Genomic DNA, 14732 nt, shown 5'->3' with positions numbered 1-14732 from the left:
ACACGAAAAACACCGTAAAACCGGATTTACGCCGTCGTAGTAACACCGCGGGCTGTTTTGGGTTAGTTAATTAAAAACTATGATAAACTTTGATTAAAAGTTGTTATTCTGAGAAAATGATTTTTATTATGAACATGAAACTATATCCAAAAATTATGGTTAAACTCAAAGTGGAAGTATGTTTTCTAAAATGGTCATCTAGACGTCGTTCTTTCGACTGAAATGACTACCTTTACAAAAATGACTTGCAACTTATTTTTCCGACTATAAACCTCTACTTTTTCTGTTTAGATTCATAAAATAGAGTTCAAAATGAAACCATAGCAATTTGATTCACTCAAAACAGATTTAAAATGAAGAAGTTATGGGTAATACAAGATTGGATAATTTTTCTCATTTTAGCTACGTGAAAGTTGGTAACAAATCTATTCCAACCATAACTTAATCAACTTGTATTGTATATTATGTAATCTTGAGATACCATAAACACGTATACAATGTTTCGACCTATCATATCGACACATCTATATATATTTCGGAACAACCATAGACACTCTATATGTGAATGTTGGAGTTAGCTATATAGAGTTGAGGTTGATTCCAAAATATATATAGTTTGAGTTGTGATCAATACTGAGATACGTATACACTGGGTCGTGGATTGATTCAAGATAATATTTATCGATTTATTTCTGTACATCTAACTGTGGACAACTAGTTGTAGGTTACTAACGAGGACAGCTGACTTAATAAACTTAAAACATCAAAATATATTAAAAGTGTTGTAAATATATTTTGAACATACTTTGATATATATGTATATATTATTATAGGTTCGTGAATCAACCAGTGGCCAAGTCTTACTTCCCGACGAAGTAAAAATTTGTGAAAGTGAGTTATAGTCCCACTTTTAAAATCTAATATTTTTGGGATGAGAATACATGCAGGTTTCATAAATGATTTACAAAATAGACACAAGTACGTGAAACTACATTCTATGGTTGAATTATCGAAATCGAATATGCCCCTTTTTATTAAGTCTGGTAATCTAAGAATTAGGGAACAGACACCCTAATTGACGCGAATCCTAAAGATAGATCTATTGGGCCTAACAAACCCCATCCAAAGTACCGGATGCTTTAGTACTTCGAAATTTATATCATATCCGAAGGGTGTCCCGGAATGATGGGGATATTCTTATATATGCATCTTGTTAATGTTGGTTACCAGGTGTTCACCATATGAATGATTTTTATCTCTATGTATGGGATGTGTATTGAAATATGAAATCTTGTGGTCTATTATTATGATTTGATATATATAGGTTAAACCTATAACTCACCAACATTTTTGTTGACGTTTTAAGCATGTTTGTTCTCAGGTAATTATTAAGAGCTTCCGCTGTCGCATACTTAAATAAGGACGAGATTTGGAGTCCATGCTTGTATGATATTGTGTAAAAACTGCATTCAAGAAACTTATTTTGTTGTAACATATTTGTATTGTAAACCATTATGTAATGGTCGTGTGTAAACAGGATATTTTAGATTATCATTATTTGATAATCTACGTAAAGCTTTTTAAACCTTTATTGATGAAATAAAGGTTATGGTTTGTTTTAAAATGAATGCAGTCTTTGAAAAACGTCTCATATAGAGGTCAAAACTTCGCAACGAAATCAATTAATATGGAACGTTTTTAATAAATAAGAACGGGACATTTCACGTACGTATGCATGCATGCATGCATGCACGTATATCATCTTCATTATTACTTATTAATTACCCTCTTGCACATAAAATCATACCCTTTTTATTATAACAACTCATCATAATCACAATTCCTAATCTTACTAACCATATTTTAACCAAATCTCCTAACTCTTTACTTATAGAATACATAATCATAATTCATAATCTAACTCATGATCATAATCTTCATCTATTATTATTAACTAGCTTATTAACTTTACACATAAAATCATAAACTTCTTATTCATATTCATAACCTAAACTTTTTAATAATCATAATACTTTTAATCTAATCATACTTAATAGTTATCAAATTATTAATACTTGATAACATTTACATAAAATCATAAGCTTAATAATTATTCATAACCTTCATTATATCTTTTAATCTAACATATTTTTTTTAATCAATTCATATTCATAATCTTTAAGTTTTAATCATCATTATCTCATTAACCCTAACTTTTATCATAACCTTTTTAACCTTATTCATAATACTTTTAATTTGACAAATCTTAATCTTAATAATTATAATCATATTCTTATAACCATATTCATATTCATAAGCTTATTGATAATTACATTCATAGATCTTAATCTTTTTAATCATCTTCAAGTTCATAGTATTCATGATCACAATTAATATTCATACTTGACTATATTACTAGTTTCATGGTCATGATGAGCATACTAATTATCAAATAACATAACAACTAAAATAAATTAAAAGTATGATTAGTTTTTAAGGTTTTAGGTATATCTTAATACTTAATGGTAAAGAGAAAGGTGGCGATGGAATCCAATTCACAGCAGAAAACAAGACGCAGCAAACAAGTGACCAACGAGCAGCTTTTCGGGTCTGTTTGGGTCACGATGTACAGCAGCAATAGAAGCACTTTGGGGACGTTTTGGGTAACGGTTTACAGCAGAAGACACAGCAACAATTACGACCCAAACGAAGGGTTTCTTGGGCTGGGTTGGGTCACGCAGACAGCAGGAAAGTAGCAACAAAATTAGGTTACTTGTGGACTGTTTTGGATGTCGAAAAATAGAAGAAAAACTGTAGGAAACTTGGTGTGATGGTGGTGGTTTGCAGCTGCACAGAAGCAGCCTGTTTTGGCTCGAAAAAGGCAACAAAAGGCTGCTGTAAATGGCGGACAGCAGCAACCCAAAAAACGCATCAGCAGATCCGCAGATGGGGGTTGTTTTGATGTCGAATCACAGCAGAAAAAAATGGGTGTTTGAGTGGCGGTTTGACAGCCAAAAAAAGGCTGTAGGTGGCGGTGGTGATGGCTGCAAAAATGCAGCAGGAAGTGGCGACAGGAGGAGCTGTTATGGGTGAGGTTCGAGTCGCCTAAAGAGGGCTGTTTTGAGGGTGAAGAGAGTCGATAGTGATGGGGGGTTTGGACTGCAAAAACAACATCACGGGTGGCAGTTTTGGTGGGTGGTATATGGGTGGTAATTTACTCTTAAATTTTGGGAGGAACAAGAGAGAAAATTGCTTTAATTTGTGATTGAAGGATTATGAGGTTTAGGAGGCTTTTTATAGGCTAACAGTTAGAATTAGATTAGGACTCGGACTTCTTTAAGATGTATCTAATTTGGTTTTAGATGAGGATTACTCCAAAGAGTTTGAGTGAAGTGAGGATTAGTCTAGGATAATGTTTGAGTGAGATTAGAAGTCCATAGAGCTTAGGATAAAAAATCAAATTAGTGTTAGGATAAGATTAGTCTTGTAGTTAGGTTAGGATAAAGGTAAATGTTTCAAGTTTTATAAAAATAAAACATGGCCGATATATATATATATATATATATATATATATATATATATATATATATATATATATATATATATATATATATATATATATATATATATATATATATATATTATATAGTTAAGTAAACCTTAATTATAATTAATTTAATTAATTATATACATTTGTCATTTAACTTTATTTGTTAGCTTATAGTTTTTGGTTTATAAGAAATGACACATTTTATTATTGCTAGTAGTATTAATACATATAATATAACTAGAAAAGCATAAACTTTACTTAACAGGAAATGTCGACTAAAAGTTCACTATTCGGTCAACGTTTTGTTCAAGTAAGTTTTACACTTAAACAAGTACACAGAAAGTCTTAAGGGCAATACAGTAAATCTAGAAGTGGAAAAGTGAGGGTCGTTACACTTTTGTCATTGTTTAAATGATTTATATGGTAGAGTCTATTTGAGGGCGCCAAATGCAACCGTGTAACAACCCAAACCATCCAACGACAAAACCACGTGAAAACAGCAAAATAAAAAAAAAAAATCCTGAACAGCATGTTGCGCGGCGCGCCATATAGGCCGCGCGGCGCGCCAAAGTGGACTGTCCAAAAAGTTCTTAAATGCGAAAATGTTTGACTAGTTCCCGACGTATTTAGACAAAACTAGCGCGTTCCATTAATAAAATTTAGTTTACGAAGCGGGGCCCACATTGACCCAAATTACCCGTTAAGTACCAAAATACAATTTTCGACCATACGACTTTTAATACAAAACAAAGCCGAGCATGGCGATTGGGGATACGCTACCCAATCCTAATACATCCAAAAGCAAGCCTCTAAAGCAACTATGCAAGTCTTCTAGTCCTCGCGCTTACCCGAGCCACCGTTCGCATGCAATCTATAAAAAAGAGTCAACAACGAGAGGGTAAGCTAACGCTTAGTGAATGATAATATACTACATACATATATATGTATAAAATGAATACGCCACACAAATATCAAATACCGCATACCGAACAACCAAGCATAAAGGCAAGCTAGTCTAGGCGTACCGTACAAACACTAAGCACGAGCTAAGATACAACAACAAAATATAAGTTCACCAACGACGATGTGAACCACGCCAAATAGCTACAACCGGAGGGTTAGCTACAACACAACAATACATTAATATATAACAATATAAACGAACAAGGTAAACACCTTAACCCAATACCGAGAACCAAATACCACAATGAAGATTGGCCGAACTACACGAGCCTTAGTAATCCGAAACCACACGAGATTACTATCTTCACAACATCGAGGTTGGCCGAACTACACGAGCCTTAGTAATCCGAAACCACACGAGATTACCACCTCAATAAGATGACCGAACTACACGAGTCATCGTGAATCCGAATACACACGCGATTCACTTCTCAACATTAAACCCTTCGCCATTGGGGTTATATCAACCACATCACAACCACGTGTGATAATGTACACGCGAACGTGTACTTCGCCAAAGATGGTCAACCAAAACGCACAATCGTGCCAATTGGACTCATGCAAAAGTCCATCAAGTCCACCTACATGTGAAGTGAGCTCTATAGCCGAGAATCACTTCACCCGACCCACACCCATCCTACACATACATATGCACATAGGATATTATCACTCACCTTGAAGTCTTGACGAAAGCTTCCAAGTAAACCGCAACTCTCCAATGGAAAATACCTATTCCATTATCACAATTACAAGAATACACTTAGAGTGGATTTACAAATCAACCCAATTCGTCACTTAGTGCAATTTCGACCCAAATGCACTTCCAAGCACAAACCGTGCCCAAAACTAATCAATAATCACTAACACAAGTGAGAATGGTCCTAATACTCCAATTAAACCTGAACTCAAGTGTTAAACACGTGTCATACCCATTTTGACACTTAAACCCTAATTTTGACCCATAAGGTCAAAATCTCACCATTTACAAGTTTTGACACCAAAACACATTTAACTTGGTTTTATACTTCAACTTAATCCATTTCAAGTTTATAAACCTCATTAAATCGCCAAATGGGTCATAATCACCACCAAACCCTAATTTGACCCAAAGTCACAATTAGTCAACCAAATAACCTTAAATGGGTTTCAATACTTCCATAATCACTAACTTAAGTGATTAAACTCAATTTCAAGTCCTAAACATGGCCAATTAGTTCACCAACCCAAAATCCACCAATAATTAACAATAAACCCAATTACTAGCATCACTAAACCCATTTCATCATCTAAAAGGGTTTTTCATCAAACTAACTCAAACCCTAACTTGAATATCAAATCAAATAGATGAAATTCGGAGTTTGAGCTTACCAATACCACCACAACGTAGCTAGGAACGAAAGGAACAACTTTAGAACTCGAGCTTTTGATCAATTCGGCCTCCTTCTTCACCAAAACCCTAAATCTCTCTCTAGAATCTCTCTCTCTCTCTCTCTCTAAAATAGTTTGAGAGTGATGAATGGATGTGAAAATGATCTAAAACTGATCCAAACCAGCTAATATGGCTCACAAATCCGGCCCCAAGTGAAATTACCCAATTGCCCTTCATTTAAAACAATTAAAAGAAGAAGAGAGCTGTCTGCGTGATTTGGCGCGGCGCGCCCCTGACCCGCGCGGCGCGCAAGTAGCCAGTTTCAGATTCTTTTACCTTTTTAATTACATAACAATATTCAACGAAGCCCGTTCTCGAATGTCATAAGTACACAAGTATACAAGATAAATATTCGGGTCTTACAACTCTCCCCCACTTAAACTCGATCACGTCCTCGTGATCCTCGTCACTTAACCAAATGGACCCCACTCAACAGTCCTCAACATACGTCCCAATCCGACTTTCCTAAGCAATTTCTCCCAACGAATCGCCTACAACAACTAAAATTGTCACCCACGATTTTCACAAATCCACAATCTGAGCACTAAAACTATGCTCCTTCCCTAACATCGGGAAAAACTCAACTAATCTCGTACCGAGATATCAATCCCTTAGCGTACTATTACCAAGTATAACGCCAAAAGCAACAAGGTCTCAACCTAAGGTCAACAACCCGAAACGATGAAGACCGAACCAAACGAACCCTTACGGACTACACCAATCACTAAACATCCCTTGTAGTGCGCCATACGACCAATACGCAACTACCGTAACATCATAATCCAACGGCTAGAACCGATAGCGCCCAAAACGACTATGGAAACGCAAAACCCAAGGTGTACGAAATCAACCATCGTCACACCCGTAACAAACATGTGAGCGAAACACGGCTATCACCTCACTAATCCCACAACATGGTCCTCACGACCCCACCATCGACGTATAAAACGACCGATAGTTCCCGCAACATGGTCCTTACGACCCTACCATTGGTGTATCAAACAACCAATAGATCACACGACACGAAGGCTGGCCGAAAACACACGCGCCCTAGTGAATCCGAACTACACGCGACTCACTACCTTCACCACAACAACAATCGGGAATGGCCGAACTACACGCGCCATAGTGAATCCGAACTACACGAGAGTCACTTTCCCGGAGGAATGACCAAACTACACGAGTCATTTGTGAATCCGAACTACACGAGACTCACTCCTCAATACAATGACCGAAACCACACGAGTCCTTTGTGAATCCGAACTACACGAGATTCACTTTCACAATACAATGACCGAAACCACACGAGTCATTTGTGAATCCGAACTACACGAGATTCACTTCCACAACATCGAGGTTGGCCGAACTACACGAGCCTTAGTAATCCGAAACCACACGAGATTACTACCTCAATAAGATGAACGAACTACACGAGTCACCATGAATCCGAACTACACGAGATTCATTTAGTTAAGATGACCGAAACCACACGCGTCATCGTGAATCCGAAACCACACGCGATTCACAATCTCAACATAGGAATGGTACTCGCATTTCCCACCGGTACTCGCATTTCCCGATAGTGTTACACCATACCGACATAACACTACTCCCTTGATGAAGTCAGCGGACCCCGAAGGTCATACTCCACCAATCTCAACACCGGATGAAGTCAGCGGACCCGAAGATCATGCTTCACCGATATAACACCACACTCATGATGAAGTCAGCGGACCCCGAAAGTCATGCTCCACCAATCACGTATTCCCATGATGAAGTCAGCGGACCCTAAAGATCATGCTTCATCAAACAACCATACCATAATCGAGCAAGAACCACCTATACCAAACATAGGTACCAAACAATAATTCTCCACAAGAGAACCCGACACACACCTCCCTTAACCGGAGGATTTCACCTTGCTCGCCAAACACGTCCATTATCTCTCAACGAGATTTACCACGTTACCACCTCGGTGATGATTCAAATCCAAACCATAGGTACAATTTATCCGAAATTGTACTCTACCATAAATCGACCCAACCAGGTCTCGACAACATTTTCCGGATCTACCAATAGCATCATCCGAAATCTCACACTAAAACTTCCTCGTGCGGGAGTGTAACTCCTCCACTTAGAACCACGTTCCATATCCACAACTCGTACAACCGCACAATGCTACCACAGGTAGACTTTACCAACAATTGGGCTCACACGACCCATTACCACATCTTGCTTCAACCTTGAGCACACGAAGGATTTTAACCAACCCTTAAACACTTTGTACGAAAAGTGTACCGCAACACAATCGGAGTCGAACACCATGCTAGTAGGTATAAAAGAGGCACCTAATGTCGTGTCATAAAGACTCCATTACCAACACACATCGAGATTTAAAACACTCGATCTCAAGGGTTCCAACCAACCGACGAACCTCATGATTCGTCACTTCAACATCAAAGCGAACACGCGCTTAACAACCAAACACCAAAACCATTTCCGTGGCTTGGTAGAAACGTTTCCCAAATACTAAGGAATGCTTGGTTGCACCAAGTCTTACGCCCTTCGCCCATCAATCAATCATCAACATAGGGTACTTCCATTAGGAACGTCACCCATAGCATAACATGCACAACAAAGGCATGCAACTCAAACTCAAACGGCATTTAATAAATAATCAAAAGACATATTTATCAAAATTAAACGTACCTTAACGTCTCCTGGCCGCACCCGTCCCCGCTAACTTGGGACATTCCGACTTACGATGTCCTTCTTTTTGGCAATTGAAGCACACCATACCATCACCCTTTGGTACCGAACATTCCCAAGACTTGTGACCCCTCACGCCACAATTGTAACATCTAGCCGCACTAGAATCCGACATACCCGCTCGCGTACCACCCGTGGTCACACTCGGACCCTTAGCCCTCTTACTCGGAGCACCATAAGAAACGACCCTTCGCTCACTTGAAGGTTCACCCTTTTTCGATCGTGAATACGACTCGAAACCTCTAGCCAAGTCGAATAATTCCGAAAACGATTTCGCTTGACCCCGGCTAATTTTACTTTTCAAGTCATCATTCAAGGTCCGATAGAAATCTCCCAACAACAAACGATCATTCCCCAAATACTCTGGACAAAAACGAGCCTTCGCCATAAAGGTCGTCTTGAGAGTACTCAAATCCATAGATCCTTGTCGCAAATTTCGCAACTCATTACGCAATTCCCACAAATCGGCCGAAGTCCGGAACTCCTCGAAGAATTCCTCCTTAAAGTCGTACCACGATAAAGCCATAAACGTCTCGCCACCGACAAGATCAATCTTACCATCCAACCAATCCCTTGCCCTACCCCGCAACAAACTCGTAGCGAGTCTCGTCTTTCTCTCGGGAGGGCAATCAATAGTACAGAAACACCCTTCGACGTCCGAAATCCAAGTTGTGCTTACCAAAGGATCCGACTTTCCGTCATACATCGGGGGTTTAGTCCTCATGAAGCTCTTAAGATAACGCTCCATTTCACCACTACTTTGAAGTTCGGAATACCTCCTTTCCATTCTTTCTTCTAACGCACCCATTTGCTCCGCAACGGCGGCCGCAACCATAGTGTTAAACTCCGCGTCATTCGCCTCGGTCTCATTTCGCGTCGTCATTCTAAAGAATGCAAAACGATTAGTCCACGAACGTGTAAAACCGTACGCACGACACAGCCCCATCTTGCTAAACACTCATCGTACATCACTTGTTAGACACGATTTGCACCCGTAATAAGGTTTGCAAGTTCTTATTACGCACACATGCCGCATCGACTCGTTGGTACAACGACCGTCTCGCTCGATGATATACACAAACACAACCAAAATTCTACGCGGTACAAAGACACGCGAGAATTATTATCACAACACAACAACATATTAATAATATCCACATTACTAATATAAATGTTAGTCAACCTATAGCCAAGGCACTAACCAAACCCATTCCGACCCGTAATCCTACAAGTCCCGCAACAATTTAAGCACACACAAGTCTAAGTCTAGGCACCTATCTCAAGTCACCTAAATCCCTTAGACCATGCTCTGATACCACTTGTAACAACCCAAACCATCCAACGACAAAACCACGTGAAAACAGCAAAATAAAAAAAAAATTCCTGAACAGCATGTTGCGCGGCGCGCCATATAGGCCGCGCGGCGCGCCAAAGTGGACTGTCCAAAAAGTTCTTAAATGCGAAAATGTTTGACTAGTTCCCGACGTATTTAGACAAAACGCTTTTAATCGCATGTTCAATATATGAAAACTAGCGCGTTCCATTAATAAAATTTAGTTTACGAAGTGGGGCCCACATTGACCCAAATTACCCCTTAAGTACCAAAATACAATTTTCGACCATACGACTTTTACTACAAAACAAAGCCGAGCATGGCGATTGGGGATACGCTACCCAATCCTAATAAATCCAAAAGCAAGCCTCTAAAGCAACTATGCAAGTCTTCTAGTCCCCGCGCTTACCCGAGCCACCGTCCGCATGCAATCTATAAAAAAGAGTCAACAACGAGAGGGTAAGCTAACGCTTAGTGAATGATAATATACTACATACATATATATGTATAAAATGAATACGCCACACAAATATCAAATACCGCATACCGAACAACCAAGCATAAAGGCAAGCTAGTCTAGGTGTACCGTACAAACACTAAGCACGAGCTAAGATACAACAACAAAATATAAGTTCACCAACGACGATGTGAACCACGCCAAATAGCTACACCCGGAGGGTTAGCTACAACACAACAATACATTAATATATAACAATATAAACGAACAAGGTTAACACCTTAACCCAATACCGAGAACCAAATACCACAATGAAGATTGGCCGAACTACACGAGCCTTAGTAATCCGAAACCACACGAGATTACTATCTTCACAACATCGAGGTTGGCCGAACTACACGAGCCTTAGTAATCCAAAACCACACGAGATTACCACCTCAATAAGATGACCGAACTACACGAGTCATCGTGAATCCGAATACACACGCGATTCACTTCTCAACATTAAACCCTTCGCCATTGGGGTTATATCAACCACATCACAACCACGTGTGATAATGTACACGCGAACGTGTACTTCGCCAAAGATGGTCAACCAAAACGCACAATCGTGCCAATTGGACTCATGCAAAAGTCCATCAAGTCCACCTACATGTGAAGTGAGCTCTATAGCCGAGAATCACTTCACCCGACCCACACCCATCCTACACATACATATGCACATAGGATATTATCACTCACCTTGAAGTCTTGACGAAAGCTTCCAAGTAAACCGCAACTTGCCAATGGAAAATACCTATTCTATTATCACAATTACAACAATACACTTAGAGTGGATTTACAAATCAACTCAATTCGTCACTTAGTGCAATTTCGACCCAAATGCACTTCCAAGCACAAACCGTGCCCAAAACTAACCAATAATCACTAACACAAGTGAGAATGGTCCTAATACGCCAATTAAACCCGAACTCAAGTGTTAAACACGTGTCATACCCATTTTGACACTTAAACCCTAATTTTGACCCATAAGGTCAAAATCTCACCATTTACAAGTTTTGACACCAAAACACATTTAACTTGGTTTTATACTTCACCTTAATCCATTTCAAGTTTATAAACCTCATTAAATCGCCAAATGGGCCATAATCACCACCAAACCCTAATTTGACCCAAAGTCACAATTAGTCAACCAAATAACCTTAAATGGGTTTCAATACTTCCATAATCACTAACTTAAGTGATTAAACTCAATTTCAAGTCCTAAACATGGCCAATTAGTTCACCAACCCAAAATCCACCAACAATTAACAATAAACCCAATTAATAGCATCACTAAACCCATTTCATCATCTAAAAGGGTTTTTCATCAAACTAACTCAAACCCTAACTTGAATATCAAATCAAATAGATGAAATTCGGAGTTTGAGCTTACCAATACCACCACAACGTAGCTAGGAACGAAAGGAACAACTTTAGAACTCGAGCTTTTGATCAATTCGGCCTCCTTCTTCACCAAAACCCTAAATCTCTCTCTAGAATCTCTCTCTCTCTAAAATAGTTTGAGAGTGATGAATGGATGTGAAAATGATCCAAAACTGATCCAAACCAGCTAATATGGCTCTCAAATCCGGCCCCAAGTGAAATTACCCAATTGCCCTTCATTTAAAACAATTAAAAGAAGAAGAGAGCTGTCTGCGTGATTTGGCGCGGCGCGCCCCTGACCCGCGCGGCGCGCAAGTAGCCAGTTTCAGATTCTTTTACCTTTTTAATTACATAACAATATTCAACGAAGCCCGTTCTCGAATGTCATAAGTACACAAGTATACAAGATAAATATTCGGGTCTTACAAACCGGCATAGCACGTTTATATAGTGCTCACGAAGAGAAACATGGTTTTAGGGGGATGTTAGGTAGTATTGACTGCATGCATTGACAATGGAAAAATTTCCCTAATACGTGGAAAGGTCAATACACTAGGGGTGACCAACAAGGGCCAACGGTCATGCTCGAAGCGGTTGCTTCACATGATATGTGGATTTGGCATGCATTTTTTGGTATGACGGGTTCGAATAATAACATTAATGTTCTAAATAATTCCCCTCTTTTTGATGCACTTAAAAATGGATCGGTGCCACCAGCATCATTTACTGTAAATGGGCACCACTACACAAAAGGCTATTATCTTGCTGATGGTATATATCCGGATTGGGCAACCCTTATTAAAGGTTATTCACAACCAACGGATGACAAACGTACAAAGTTCAAAAGGTTTCAAGAAAGTGCCCGAAAAGATGTTGAAAGAACATTTGGTATTCTTCAAGGTAGATTTGCTATTTTGAAATCCCCCGCTAGAGTAATAAGATTCAATAAATTAAAGGAATACATGAATACTTGTATTTTGTTGCATAATATGATTCAAGAGGATAACGATTTCCAAATTAGCTAAATCGAACAAGCAATGTTTGCTGACCCACATAATCGTCCGACAAGGAATATCAGAAATACAACAAGAGATCGGAATACGATAAGTAGAGAGATACGCGATCGAAGAGTGCACGATCAACTTCGAGAAGATCTTACCGAGAACATTTGGAACTTGCCAGCAAACTTTCGTAGCTTTCATAATTAAAATTTCAATCTATGTAATTTTTATTTTAAGCATTTTAATGATTATGTAATTTTTAGTTGTTTTATTTTAATATTTATGTAAGTTTTATTTTAATATTATGTAACTTTTATTTTAATATTATGTATTTTCTTGTTTAATTAATGTTATAAATACAAAAAAAATTGCAAAATAAAAGCCACATTAGCGCTCCACAACAGCACAACAATATATTTACCACAGCGTCCATTCACCCTCGCAACAATGTCACATCAGCAAAAATCCCCCCACAACACCACAACACCACAACATTTTAAATCACCATAGTGAATGGTCTTAGTTCTAGAATCAATATGTACCGGTTGAAACAATCGATTCTGTGATGAAAACAAGTTTTTCAAACACAACAGAATCAGGACCATCATAGTTAATCCATCAACGTAAGTACTTCAGTCGAAGATAACTACCCAAGTGGGTCAAACTGAGTTTAAACCCAAGTTTGAAAACTTCAGAACAAAAAAAAAAAAAAAATTAGACGGTAACAAAACTGGGTTTGAGGCAACACGAACTATTTCACAAAAATAAGGGTTGGACACAAAAACTCGTTTGATCCAAACTACAATACATTCACCTCTAAATAATTTAAACCATTAAGAGCAGTTTTAAATAGAAAGACAACTAAAAAAAAAAAACTCAGTTCGAAAGGTAATATGCATTAAGCAAAACCATACCCCACACGCACACTTAAAAAACGGTTTATACTTCCAGTTCACACAAGCTATTAAAATACAGATTTTAAATTGAAACATACGAAAGTGACAAAATACGTGGAAACAAGTGCTGGAAATAACAATGACAAACATGTATATGTAAATGACAACTGAACCATCATAAACAATTACTCCGTATATAATAGAAACCTTTTGAATAATATGCTTCTAGGAGCTGTTTAAACAAATAAGGATTGCAATATAATCTATATTAGTGATTAGTGATGGACACGATACCAATATTATCAATCTAATCTGATAATATGATAGGGTGAGCCACTAAACCTTATGTTTAGAAAATCGTTTCTTAACGATGGGTATCTGTTTTAAGACTATAGGAATAATAAACAAAATACAAACTGAGTTTTATATATTATCAAATTCATAGTAACACTACATAAAATGAAATACAAATACGGGTGCAGTAATAACAAAAGGACAGAAGCAGATGTTAACCAAATTAACCATAAAGATGTGGTTGCACCATAAAACTAGCCAGAAACAGTTGTAAAAGAATCAAACAAACGTCACAATAAAGTGAAAGGCCGGATCTTGCGTTGAACGCAATTCCCTTAAAAACAGATACGAGCCTGTTTCGAGGGTACGACGGCCTAAAGCTGCGTACAGCCGGAGTTTAAAACTTTCCTGAAAAAACAGTAGAGAGTACGTGTATGATTACTGGGTTTTCCTGTTGTAGGTTTCTTGGATTGCAAGTGATTTCCATGGTGGTGGAGGTGAAGCCTTTAAATAGCTTGATGTATAACTGATTTATTTAATTACCCATGATTAAGTTCATTAAGGAGAGTAATGTGGGAACATACAAGTCTCTTTCATTTTTCTTGCTCCGTAACA

The 14732-nt window shown here is 38.2% G+C and overlaps 1 protein-coding gene across 1 annotated transcript; it reads left to right on the top strand.

The window, feature by feature from the left end:
• Positions 1-12507: 12507 nt before the first annotated feature.
• LOC139874960 (uncharacterized) lies at positions 12508-12951 on the top strand. Its single transcript, XM_071862348.1, has one exon. It carries the CDS (start codon positions 12508-12510, stop codon positions 12949-12951), a length of 444 nt encoding a protein of 147 aa, XP_071718449.1.
• The last annotated feature ends 1781 nt before the right edge of the window (positions 12952-14732 follow it).

The sequence above is a fragment of the Rutidosis leptorrhynchoides genome, chromosome 11 (assembly GCF_046630445.1).
Source record: "Rutidosis leptorrhynchoides isolate AG116_Rl617_1_P2 chromosome 11, CSIRO_AGI_Rlap_v1, whole genome shotgun sequence".
Classification (NCBI taxonomy): domain Eukaryota; kingdom Viridiplantae; phylum Streptophyta; class Magnoliopsida; order Asterales; family Asteraceae; genus Rutidosis; species Rutidosis leptorrhynchoides.
The sequence above is the reverse complement of the archived record's forward strand: the minus strand, read 5'-3'. Positions and strand labels throughout refer to the sequence as shown.

Bases quoted from the DNA above. Each gene is read 5' to 3' on its own strand.
- LOC139874960 (XM_071862348.1), top strand. From the start codon at position 12,508: ATGCTCGAAGCGGTTGCTTCACATGATATGTGGATTTGGCATGCATTT.